The following is a 13,240-nucleotide window of genomic DNA, read 5'->3' as shown; positions in this document are numbered from 1 at the left end:
GTGAGAAACAAACACTTATAGCTATTTGTTAACGAAACAACAAACTGTTGATCGTCTTTGACAGTTAATATTGCGCTTGTGAATATTGTACAAATGGAACATGGGGAGAAATATTCCTTGTACATGTTGAACAGTTGGAGAAGGCAAAACTTTCAACAATGCAGCTCTACAACTCAATGCAGAGACACTATAACCAGAACGTGTTCCAGGCGACAGGCTCCTCTTATTTGTAACAGATGTAGCCAGATACATACTAAAGGCAGGAACAGCCTTAAGCATTCTATATCCGAAAATGGTACATATAACTTGCCTGGAAATGAAATCCATAAACTTCAATCAAGGTTTGTAAATAGTAACTTGATTTGAGTCAAACATGTAAAAAATAATTGTATGTTTTTAAAGAGAAGGTCATGTATGTTAATGCCGTTCAGCAAATACTTCAAAATACAGAACTGAAAGGCGATTTTGTTCACATTTCTGCTAGTTTCTTGTTCCTTGTGTCATGCATTGAGCGATTGGAGAGAAATGGTGTAAGCGTGCATGACAGCTTTCAAACCACAGATGTAAAACAAAGTTATCAACGATGAGGGAACAAACAGGAGATTTGGCTAGAGACAAATTCAGAACCATCTTGAATAACATTCCCCGATACAGAACTTTAACCATCATTGCCGGTGTCTTCAACGGAAGATCAACGTTGGAAATTGTTCAAGCAAGATCTGAAACCTGCAGATGTAGCATATTATATGTTGAGTCCAGTGACATCACGCTGTGTGGAACATACTCTCTAACGCTACAAGACACTGCAGGTAGTCAAAGAGGTGAAATTTCATGAAAGAAAACCAGAAGAGGATTTTCGTGTGTAACTGTCATCCTTGAGGATAGTGGAATTACAAAATTGTGATCTGCTCTTCTTTTTGTAGGTGTAACTTTTTAAATATTTCGTCTGTGTCAGCTAGTACTCAGTGCAACATATTCTGGCAAAGATTTTATATGCAGTCAGTATAAACTATATATTTTTTAAAATGTTTTTCATTCATTCGAAAGTTAACGAATACTGTTAGGAGTGTGTGTGTCACTGTTAAATGAAATTAAAGAACAAGAAAGAAAATATGATACTTAACAGTGTATATTTTTCATAAATAAATAAATAAACAATCGATTGTAGCAGAATAATACTACATCATTCTCAACAAACAACACACTTTTTGGTGCCATAAATAATGAACATTGAAACACAAAGACAATTGTTCTGCTGCTTCACACTTGGTGTAGACAAGAATTCACGTAATGATGTATTTCTCTTTTAAATATTCAATTTAAATTTTCATTGTTATTCTCCGAGTTCATGTATACGACACATGAAGTGGTGTTAGAAGCCTTTTTATGTACTTCGAAAATAATATTTCCCATGTTTCATTGTTAATTTGCTTTCAATGCGAACTGACTTTCTAGCTATTATACAACATATAGGCTGACCAGTATTTACGCACAGGCCACAGGGCGTCAAATTTCCAGGGGTAGCATATTTAAAAATCGAGATTGAAGTATGATATACAAAAAAAAAAAAAAAAAAAAAAATGCCCACGAGTGAGAAATTTAAAGGAGATCTATATTGAGAACAATGCTATAACCACTGCACAACAAATATTCTCGTTGTAATGGCATTTGCGGTAGAAGTTACCAGTGTTATTGCTTATCGGCTACCAGTGTAATCAGTGCATTTAGTTCTGTACGCTCTGCCTAGTTACCGGCCTTATATGTAGTTTAAGCTTATACTAAATAAATAAGGGGGAGGGTGCAAAATGTTCTGGGTTCAGGGACGTAAAATACCTAAATATCGGCATATGGGCTTGTGTATAAGGTATTATATATATAATACAGTATAAGAAATAACACAAATTTAATTTGAGGGCGTATGCACTTTTGCTGACGAAGTCTTTACTTTTTTAAAAATAAACTTCTGTTTTACAGAAAATATGGCGTCGAAAGCTGTACACAGCTCAAAACTTCTATCTTACAGCAATGCAGAATAACAATCTGCAGTGAACGATTTACTTCTTAAGACTTTGTTACCAACTGCATGTTGTTCTAAATGCGTTTCGTTTTTCATTCACTTCACTTTCCTTTCGTTGCTATAAAGTTCTTCACGGGTATTCAGTTCACTCACGAAGACCATTTTTTTATGTTGATTGAAAAATTCCTTTAAATCCTTTTCCCTTGAGGAACGAGAATCTCGAGTTTACTCCATGATCCCTGCTTTCTTTACGCAATGCGACCGTCTTTTGCCTTTGACCAGGAGATCGCGGTCGTCGCTCTCGATCTGAAAGAAAAAATAAGATTAAGAAAAGAGGAATTTTCTTAATATACTAGTTTCTTTTCTGCATACAAAGAAAAATATAATCTTGCTTACAGCAAAGATTACTCATGGTTTTGTGTAACATTTCTCCTTTTGATAACTTGTTATTTCACCAAATTTTGCATATTGCTTTGTTAACGTTTATCTTCACAATGTAGGTTATGATCCGTGTTCTAGAAAAACGAATTACGTTTCTTTTTCTTATGGGGGTGAAGGGGATGATTTTATCATGTTACTCTGTTGCTTTTGTTGCTCTAAGAAAAATTAGAGCTCCTCCGTGGCTAAGCGGTTAGCATACGCGCCTTTGGCGTGGGAGACCCGGGTTCGATTCCCGGTGGGAGCTCATGTGGTTCGGATTCCACGTTAATCAGTAGGTCCACGTCCTAGCCTCGCTGCTGAAAGGGACGCTAAACTAAAAATCAACTCAACTCTAAGAAAACTTCCATATGCTTACGCAGATAAACCTGGTCTAAAAGTTTCCTACATAGAAATCTAAGCTACCGTCAAAATTTCCAACAACAAGTAAATACATAAATAAATAAATAAATAAATAAGAAAAGTCACGAATTATATATTATTGAAGCTAACATATTTTCATAGCCTGAAATCGTGACATTTTTCTGGAACTTTTCAATTGAATGTGGAAATTAAGAACACATGGTAATTATTGACAGTTTACTTTAGTGTGAAACGTGGGCTAAAGAGCTAGGCTTAAAATGGACAGGGCAGCACATAAATTTCTACCTGTATATTAGAATTCAGTTCTTGTGTGACATTCTTCTCTTAGCAACATTTTGGTATTTTTTATATATTTTATTATTACTTGAATAATATTTAACATACAATTTATTATTAGTTTAATATTATTTTGTGTGTATCTATCAATCTACTATTAAAATGCGATATTAAAACAAAAATTGGGCTTCCTGCTCTCTATTGACTTTCAACTTTGACTCTGTTCCGGGTACATTAGTGTGGTAAGCATTCCAGCTACTACCTGAAGTCACTTTATGCACTATGTAAAAAGGAACATGTTTTCAGTTTGCAAGAGCTTGAGATGATTACTACAATGTCATGATGCTGAGTTTTGCCATATCCCCATTTCTAGTAGTCAACTAACACCTTCCACCTTGATGACAAGCTCATCATGTTATAACTCATCAGTGCTCAAAAGAAGATTTCTATGTGTTACAATTTTTATTCAACTTTCAGAAGTATTATTCTGGTATATAAATATAATAAACAATACTTTTCAGTTTCCTTAGATTAATTTTACCACCACGAAGAAAATGTTACCGTATTTTTGTTTTAAAAAATATTAATGATTTTGGATAGAATATGCATAAGCGATGGTTTAAGTTATACATGTTACTAATGAACATTATACATTTTATAATAAAAATAATGAACTATGCAAAATAAAATATCTATCTGTTTTAGAAAAAATAGAGACATTTTCGTGTTTTGATATTAGTTGAATACAAGCTGGGACTAGTATCAAAAACAAATGCCTGTCCGGACTAAATCGGGAAGTCTAGTAACTTTATATTTACCAAAGTGTTTGTCTTGAAGGACATAATTTCAAGAACGCAAACATAATTTTGTTTTCAATATATACAATTAGTTTATTCGCCACTAAGAAATAACCACAATTACAACTGCCATAATAAAGTATAATATATAATACAATGCAGTGTAATAAATGTACCAGTTGCTACCCAAAGTTTTCCAGTAGTTTCGTCGTAAAAATAAGAGCATTTACCCTAAATCTTAATTTACGTCATCGCATTCAAAGTGGTCTTCTCGGGCTTGTGCACCATAACACTAGCTATTTTCCTATTCTTAGAAACACTGCTAGAAATATGCTGTTTGTAACATGTTCAAACACTACTATGACTTTACTTGGATCTCTTAGGTAGAGTTGAAATGTCGCACTTTCAACTCGAATTTGACTTTAGGAAAGAAGTAAAAATGAGAACTGCCTATGTAGAGCAAATAGAGTGAGTAAAGGACAGTGTTATTTTCTTTCCTGTACCAGATGTCTCTAAGATTAATAATTGTTTATGTAATTCGTCTCGTGTTCAGTGCCTTCCCCATGCGTTGATGTGGCTTTATGACAGTACAAATCTACCTAATCTATCTAAAGTCAAGGATTGTCTCCCTTCTGTCCTCAAGGATAAATTTATTAACTTTTCCGATTGCTTCCGGAATTGTTTATGATGACAATAAACCCGAATACTGGAAGAAAGTAATCAATGTTCGGATATTTTTTTAAGAAACGACTTATTGTATTTGTTTAGCATTTTCAAAAATTTCCTGAAGTGTTCTACCAGTAAGCAACAGCTGTCTAGAATACATCTTAAAGGTAATTAATTAGAACTCCCTTAGAAGTGTTTAAAATGAACCTGAACTTCTCATGTGAACATGCATGTGCAACAGAAACGACATTTAATTGTAAATAGTAATCTTTAAAATGTTCTAACACAGTTTAAAAGTAATTTCTGGTCGTGTATATTCATTTAACACACAAAACGTTTAGATACATTTTGAAAACTCTAAGACACTTCCCTATTAACTGCTGATAGAAAGCACTGTGACGTTCCTTATTCACTGATGGGACACTATAGCACATTTTCGGAACATGTCAAGCAATCACCAAAAGTCGTTTCAAAAAGATATTCGATTCATGTTGAAACACTTATTTATATTTGGCAGTGAATATTTGTCAGCCTCCATATTCTCCCGACCATTTTTGAAACACTACGAGCATTCCAATGACCATGTTTTACTAAAAATTTGTGACCAAGAAAGCCTAACAACATTTGATGGTTTCAGCTGCAGTTTTCATCAGTTTGAAACAAACCTTACTTCACTATTTCATTTTCCTAGCACATCAATAAGCAACTATCGGTCGGACTACAAGTTTAAAGACACATCAAGAAGCAACTATCGGTGCGACTGCCAGTTTAAATACGCATCATTACTGGCTTGGACGGAATATTAAAATACCCGGAAATTTTGGGTAGCATCTCGTTCACCTCGTATAACAGTTTCTTTAAAAAACAATTTGTAAATTAATTAACGTGGAATTTCAAACTTCAATATTATAGCAGATTTACCTGATTTAAAAGCTACAATGTATTCTCTGAAACAGTGGTTTTGAGCTCAATTTTGCAATGTTATAGTTTTTGTTCAACTTCTAGTAAACCCGACAGGAGGTGTTAGGAATGGAACAGGTTCAAGTTGATAAAGCAAGCAAAATAAAGCAAGTAGTGACAAGCAAGCAAAATAGCAGTGTCGTATTCGATAGCGTTGCAGTACATTACTCATCAAATCACCAACTGGCAGAAAGCTCGCGTCTGGTGCCTGCGGTTTCTAGATTGATTCCAGCTCGCTTCAAGTGATCTTTGTGTTAAACGAACATCATGTGCGTGATCCTTCTTGTGGTCCTCCTGTTTTCTTGCATTTTCTTCACTTCATAGTTTCGTTCATTACCATTAAAATTGTCTCCTCCCTAGACTCAGAGCATAACGTTAAAATGAATTACGTTAAAAGTGTCTTACTATTTTCTTTGCTCCTGGAAGGCATACTATCATGTTTTATTTGGTCCAGTTGGGAAAGTCAATGCTGCAGCCACTTTTCCTACGAAAGTACATCAGACTCTTACGTAAATAAGTTACTACTTTTGAAGTTCCTATCATGTCAACTTCGTCTAACGAAGTTATGAAATTACGTATAGAGTTTCTTTAAGTGAAAGATCTGTAACAAAACGCGCATCAGTCAAAGTACGGTAGATCACACATTGCAGGAGATAAAGTAAACTACTATTCCATTTTCAAGCAAGTTTAATGTTACAACTTTGATTAATCAATGTATATGTATCACTCTTAAAGGGCATATATAACTCTCAGTAACGAATGTTACTTTGAATTTTGAAAACTTAAGTTAATGAGTAAAAAGGAGCAAACAAATATTACATACAGGAAGGTGCATAATGCGGAGTTAATGTAGCACTCTAAAAATCTTATGAATTACTCTGTAAATATCAAAAATGGATGGAACCTATATTTTGAATATGGAATAGGAATGGAGTATAGAGATAGTCATTCAACCTATTATATTGATAAACAATACACTACTTTAGTTGGGGCCCAATCAAAAATTCAAAATTATACAAGTTCAAGTGTTACCACATATTGTTTTCATGAGGTTAGATCACTGTTACTATTAGGTTGGTGCGAATCAAATATTCGCCTTTGGTGCGTCATTTTCAAAACACAACAAAATGGAAACTATTATACCTGGTTCATAAATATAGTCGTCGTCTACAAACACAGACGTTTGCTATTATTCTCCCAATAATTGAATTCCGTAGCGATAAAAGTTTGAAGACTGCGATGCAAAGAAGTTCTCAACTGAATATTGCTCCGCCAGATTGTCAGCAAAGATATTCCCTCCCAAGAAGAGACCGAGATGGCGTATAGTCATTAGGATGTGTATAGAGGGAATATCATTGCTGAGTAATTCGTGGAGAGTCTGCACCATTCTTTGTGCGACATGTGGGTGATCAGCGTCATACAATGTGAGGACACCATGTTTATTGATAATTAATGGATGTTTTCGGACAAGTTTTTGGTGCATTTTATGGAGTTCATTATTGCAACTATCTACATTGATGGTATCGTCTTGCTTGAGAAAGACATGATAGACTACTTTCGCCAAGGACCACCGTACCAGCAACAACAGTATCTACCAGTGGAGAAATAATTCAGGAAATCATCTTAGAAGTTGATCACAACTATGGTTGATACAGCAGGTTCATCTTCGTCTGAAGGTACAATTCGCTGCAGGAAACTTTGTTGGTTGTTCCTTACACTGACAAAGTTGGAATGGCAATATTTGGTCGGTGTCAACTCATGTGCTACTATTAACCTTCTTCACCTATCTAACTTCTTCACCTTACCGAGTGCACGGAATCACTAGCAGTAGTATGGTGTATGCCTAACTCTCTACAAATACACGAGGAATTCTCCAAGGGTCCGTTTCTATGGTGTTCGTGAGGAGCTGATATTAACATGATACTGTACCACCGGAATGAAATTTGACAAACTGACAATGAACAGTATGTCAATTTATCATTCCTAGTCAAAAATGACAGTTAATGTCTTTTGATCAATGTGCAGAGTGGCTCCGTTTGAATTCGTGAAAGAATTGCCTATACTCAATGGTAGACGTTCATAAAACCATGTTCAACAACTGATTCTTGAATATCTGTTGTTTAAGCCTTTATATTATACCTGGTACAATGTTTATGACGTTAGATTAGTGACTTTAGTTCATACTTAGTGACCTTAACACAAGATGTCAACGAGAATATTTCATTCGCACCAACATAACATCTCTCTTTTGCTATCTCTTTTTCTATTAAAAAAAATTAACTTATCCTCAATTGTTTCATTTTTAAGACAATGGTTTTCTAGATGGCAAACAACAAAATGCTTACACACCTATAAGATATACCTCTGCCCTCATTGTACACACTAAGCTCCTTTATGGCTACATTTACCGTACACGTCTCCGCCGTGGAAGGCCTGAATTGGATTTCCGATGGGAGCGTATGTGATTCGGATTCCATGTTAAGTCTTAGGTCTACGTGTTGGAGCTAAAAGGGACACTAAACGCCATATCAGTTGGTCAGTTACATATGCAGCAGATTTATATATCGCTCGATATATTTTCAAATTAAAACTGTGCTTCCAGAATGTGCTCACGTATATCATATATATTATTAAAGGTATATTATATAGTAAGGATAATAAATATAGTTCGAAACCAATGGTACGAACCGAAATTAATGGTCCGAAAGTGATTCTATATGCAATATGTTCACAAGGACGATCAACATATATCCGGCAGATCAGCCAACTCTGTTGTTGTCACTTGTAGCTTTACCAGAAGCATAAAGCCGGTGTCGTTATCAGTGTACTGTCTTACGTTACAGATGACGCCAAAGTATCGTGTTGTAGTGAATAAAAAGCCGGAGAAAGTTATCTGTTATTGGATAGGTAATACTTTTGCTCCTTGTTCACACGTTTTGTATACACGACTCCAAAAATACATTACCACCTGCAATTATCCCTTTCCTGACTAGTAGGCAACTCCAAAACACGGTCGTTGTGGTGGTTGAGAATTAGAAAGGCGTTAGACCAAACCTTAATTTTGTTACAAATATAGCAGTGTAGCAAACTGCAAATATGAGAATAAAATAAATTGTTAAGAATGTCGATTTTATTATCGTGAGGGCAATGAATCAAATAAAAAGTCAAAAATGATCTTACTTAAGCAGTTCAAACAAGACGAATGGTAAGAAACAGATATCAGAGAAAAGCAGTTTCTCTCCTTTTTCCAAAAAATCTCGTAAATGATAAAAAAAAAGGCTTACATAATGTACACGCTTAATATAAAAATCTAACAGCACAAAAACAAACATCTACACGAAACGGAAAGAGAGACAAACACATATAAGGGATACCACTGGGTAGCAGACTTGCCGACTTCCCATCCAAGATGATAAGGAGATGGGATTCTATTTGGAAACACAATTGTTATACTACTACTACTACTACTACTACTACTACTACTACTACTACTACTACTACTACTAATAATAATAATAATAATAATAATAATAATAATAATAATAATAATAATAAACTCATTCCCTTTTCAAACTTTCTGACTCTACCTATGAGCGGTCTCAAAGGCCAAAAGGGATGGAAATCTCCGAGAAACATAAATTCTAGGTCAAAGTTCGAAGCACATGCAATTGGCAGGTGCCCTTTTGTTACTATTTTCGGTGGAAACAAGATACAGTACATTATATTGCAAATTTGCAAATGGATTTATTTGCATTGCAACTTGTGGTCATAAAGAAATTGTTATTAGAAGACATTATGTTAAATCTTAAGTTTTATTTCTTCATCCATCGCAAGTCTTAGAGGCCGTCTATACCTCGCCCCCCGAATATAGATATAGAAAATTTAGGATGTTCATATATCAATGTCGATATATTTACGATATCGAATGTTGATATACGACTATATCCATATCGATATATCGAACAGGCCTAGATCCGAGAAATGATGCAATAATAATAATAAGAAGAAGAAAAATAAGAAGAAGAAATAATAATAATAATAATAATAATAATAATAATAATAATAATAATAATAATAATAATAATAATAATAATAATAATTGGTCTAGGAATTAATTCGTGCGGGTGGACAAGAGATGGCGCAACGAACGGAGCGTCCCACAGTTCCGTGTATCCACACATGTGTTGCAAACCCCTGTCATCGCGTATCGTTCGTAGTATAGGGCAGTGGATTAAAGCGTCAACAACACCAGTTTGTAGTTAAGTGAACATGGCGCAATTTGTGCCTGATAAAGTGTTTTTGCGGGGTGTCCTGCTGCATTACTTTAACATGCAGAAAAGTGCGACTGAAAGTCATCGTATTTTGGTGGAAGTGTATGGTGACCATGCTCTAGCTGAGCGAACGTGTCAGAAGTGGTTTGCACGGTTTAGAAGTGGTGATTTCGGCTTGGCAGACCAAGAGCGAGCTGGACAGCCAAAAAAAATTCAAGACGAAGAATTGACAGCATTGCTCGAGCAGGATTCGTGTCAAACGCAGGAACAACTTGCAGCAGCATTAGGCGTTGATCAAACAACAGTCTCCAAACGCTTGAAAGCCATGGGAATGATTCAAAAGATGTCACATTGGGTTCCACATGAATTGAAAGACAGAGACGTTGAAAGACGAAAAACCATTTGCGAATTGCTGCTTCAACGACAGAGCAGAAAGGGGTTTCTGCATCGAATTATTACGGGTGATGAGAAGTGGATCCATTACGAGAACCCTAAACGAAAAAAGGCCTGGGTGAAACCAGGTGAACCAGGTCCATCACAACCAAAACGAGATATTCACTGTGCAAAGGTTATGCTGTGCATATGGTGGAATATGAAAGGTGTGGTGTACTATGAGCTGCTGCAACCGGGTGAAACTATGAATGGAGAACGTTATCGACGACAATTAATGCGTTTGAAGCTAGCTCTGGCCAGAACACGACCAGAACGGGAGAACAGACATGATAAACTTATTGTTCAACATGATAACGCCCGCCCACATGTCGCAAAACCGGTCAAAACATATTTAGAAAATGTCGGATGGGAAGTTTTACCCCACCCGCCGTATTCACCAGACGTTGCTCCTTCGGACTACTACTTGTTCGATTGCATGAACAACGATTTGATTGGACAGCGGTTTACTTCTTCAGAAGATATCGAAACATGGGTCTAGAGACTGGATCGCTTCCAAGGATGAGGACTTCTTTCGCCACGGAATCCGTACATTGCCTGACAGATGGGCGAAAGTGGTGGCTAGCGATGGACAATATTTTTCTTAAGGTATTTATGTATTTTGTGTTTGTACTACAGCTTCAATGTGTGCGTACCAACCGCACGAATTAATTCCTAGACCAAATAATAATAATAATAATAATAATAATAATAATAATAATACAGTAATAATCATACGAATATATGGAGGAGGCTTGAAACATTCATTAAGTCACTTTAAAAATGAATACGAAACTCGGTGGTCAAATAAAAGACTCAACTTCCAGTACAATTGTAAATCTCCGAGACACATCTAAGGTAATGTCAAACGTTTAACACATGCTTTGTTTCTGCGTGTTTTGGTTGCAAATCCGGTAGTACTTATTGGACGTACTGATCTGAAATACATTCTAATAAACCCAGTAGGTAGTCTAGGTCCAGACTAACTACTAATGCAAACTGAACAAAAAGAAAGAAAGAAAGAAAGAAAGAAGGAAGGAAGGAAAAGAAATGAAAAAGAAAGAACGAAAAATGAATGAGTGTTAGTTTACTGCTAAATTTATATCAGAAGCACCCTATATTTAAAGTACAAACTCTGTCAATGAAAGGTTGCAAATGTTCAAAAGGAAAATTGGATGTTCCTTCTAGATGTTGCAGACCTTGCATGTTTCAAATTTCAAATATGAATAAAATACATTGAATTATAAAATGGAAAGAAATTTTGTCATACTAATGGAAATAAAATCTTGGTTTGAAATAACCAAAGAGGATGGGCCACTTTCTAGTCATCTCCGAAGATTTATCTGTTTCGAACATCCAGTATCGATTTCATCTATTGCGGATATAACGTTGCAATTCGCACATTTGCAGCCATTATTTTATGCGAAAAACTATACTACTTATCGGGGAATCGAACCGAGATTTTCCACGTGAAAGTCTCGCACAATAACAAATACTCTACCGATTCCTTTACCCAAACTTTGTTTAACAAATGGTGTAGTGTTTTCTGTAAAAACGATAAAACGAAAATTGTATGCTGCATATCAATGAAGTGTTTCAAATGTCTTGGCAATTTCCTTGCCCTTGAATAGTAATAAAAAATTCAACTTTCTCACCCGGAATGTCTTGAGTGCAATCTCTAATAAGGCTTATTTGGAAGTATAGCGTGAAGAATGATGACAGGAGAAATATTAACTGCTAATAACTCACCAGATGCATCAGGAGGGCGACGGAAAATACGTGTCCAGGAAGTGCAGAAATCAACTTTCTATGCGATATGTGTATTACATTTCACAAAATAGATATCGTCGGCAAATCAGGAAATGTTCAAAACAAACCATTAACTTGCACCATGAACACAAAATGAAAAATGTTGCGCTACAGTGATCACAAATGTTAGCGCCATTAAGATCGAAGGCGAACTCCTTAAGAGTTACAAACCGTTCGCGGCGTTCACCTAGGTATCCATTCTTAAAGAATGCATATAGAATCATATTAGTGTAATGGGTGCCATCACATTTCATCAATTGTCACCTCCTCATATCAGTATGCCTTTATATGCATTCTTTAAAAGTGGATAATTAGCTGAACATCCTGAACGGTTTGGAACTCCCAAGAAGTTCGTCTTCGATCTTGATGGTGCGAAGATTTGTGATCACTGTGGTGAGTCATTTACATTTGATGTTCATGATGCAAGTTAATGGTTTGTTTTGAACACTTCGTCAATGGCGTCGATGTCCATTTTATGAAGTGTAATACATATATTCCACAGAAGGTTGATCTCGGCACCTCCCAGACACGAATTTTCTGTCGCCCTCCTCATGCACATGGTGAGTCATTAGCAGTTAATATTTTTCCTATCATCATTGTTCACACTATACTTTCCAATGAGCATTAATAGAGATTGAACTTGCGACCTCGCGCTCAACGGATTCCTTGTCAGTTCCGTTTGGTTTCGGTTAACAGTTTCAAAATTGCGTTTAATGTCCGACGATTAATGTAAGTGGAAGGAAAAAGGAGTGTCCAGAGAAAACCCAAGAGCACGATGTTATTGACTTCAAGTTTACTTGCACTGGGAAGGAACCAGGTAAACCACCAATCAGATACTTTAGTGGTCGGGGGTCCGCGTTCGATTGCAGGTGGGAGAGCGTTTGAAATTTTAACTTTCCTCGATATATCTATGTTTGTGTCCCTGTCGTTCAAGGTTACTGGAAATAACTGTAAAAATAGTATAACCGAATAGTATACTTGAGACAAGTTACGGAGATACTTTCTGTGAATCAGAAAAAAGAGTGGTCTGAGACACCATGTTCCAGATGAGGGTTCGTATTACTCTTAGGACCACCTTCTCCTTTATATCTTTATTTTTTCTTATGTCTTTTTTAATTTAAATTTGAATTCTCATGACTATACTATTTTATCATGAACGAAATCACAGTATTTCATCGTTAATAAAATATTGGAATTGTAAACATGTGCAATTT

General features: G+C 35.8%; 1 protein-coding gene across 1 annotated transcript in view; it reads right to left on the bottom strand.

Moving 5' to 3' along the window:
- Positions 1-320: 320 nt before the first annotated feature.
- Positions 321-13,240, bottom strand: part of LOC145665793 (ras-like protein family member 12) — a 493,554-nt gene continuing 480,634 nt past the window's right edge. Inside the window, exon 6 of the mRNA XM_081732911.1 lies at positions 321-2,323. Coding sequence (XP_081589037.1) covers positions 2,184-2,323 — 140 coding nt within the window. The 3' untranslated portion in view covers positions 321-2,183. The remainder of the gene's footprint in view (positions 2,324-13,240) is intronic.

The sequence above is a fragment of the Thermobia domestica genome, chromosome 12 (genome assembly GCF_964235325.1).
Source record: "Thermobia domestica chromosome 12, izTheDome1.hap1.1, whole genome shotgun sequence".
Lineage (NCBI taxonomy): Eukaryota > Metazoa > Arthropoda > Insecta > Zygentoma > Lepismatidae > Thermobia > Thermobia domestica.
Note: the sequence above shows the minus strand (reverse complement) of the source record. Positions and strands in the feature narration are given on the sequence as shown.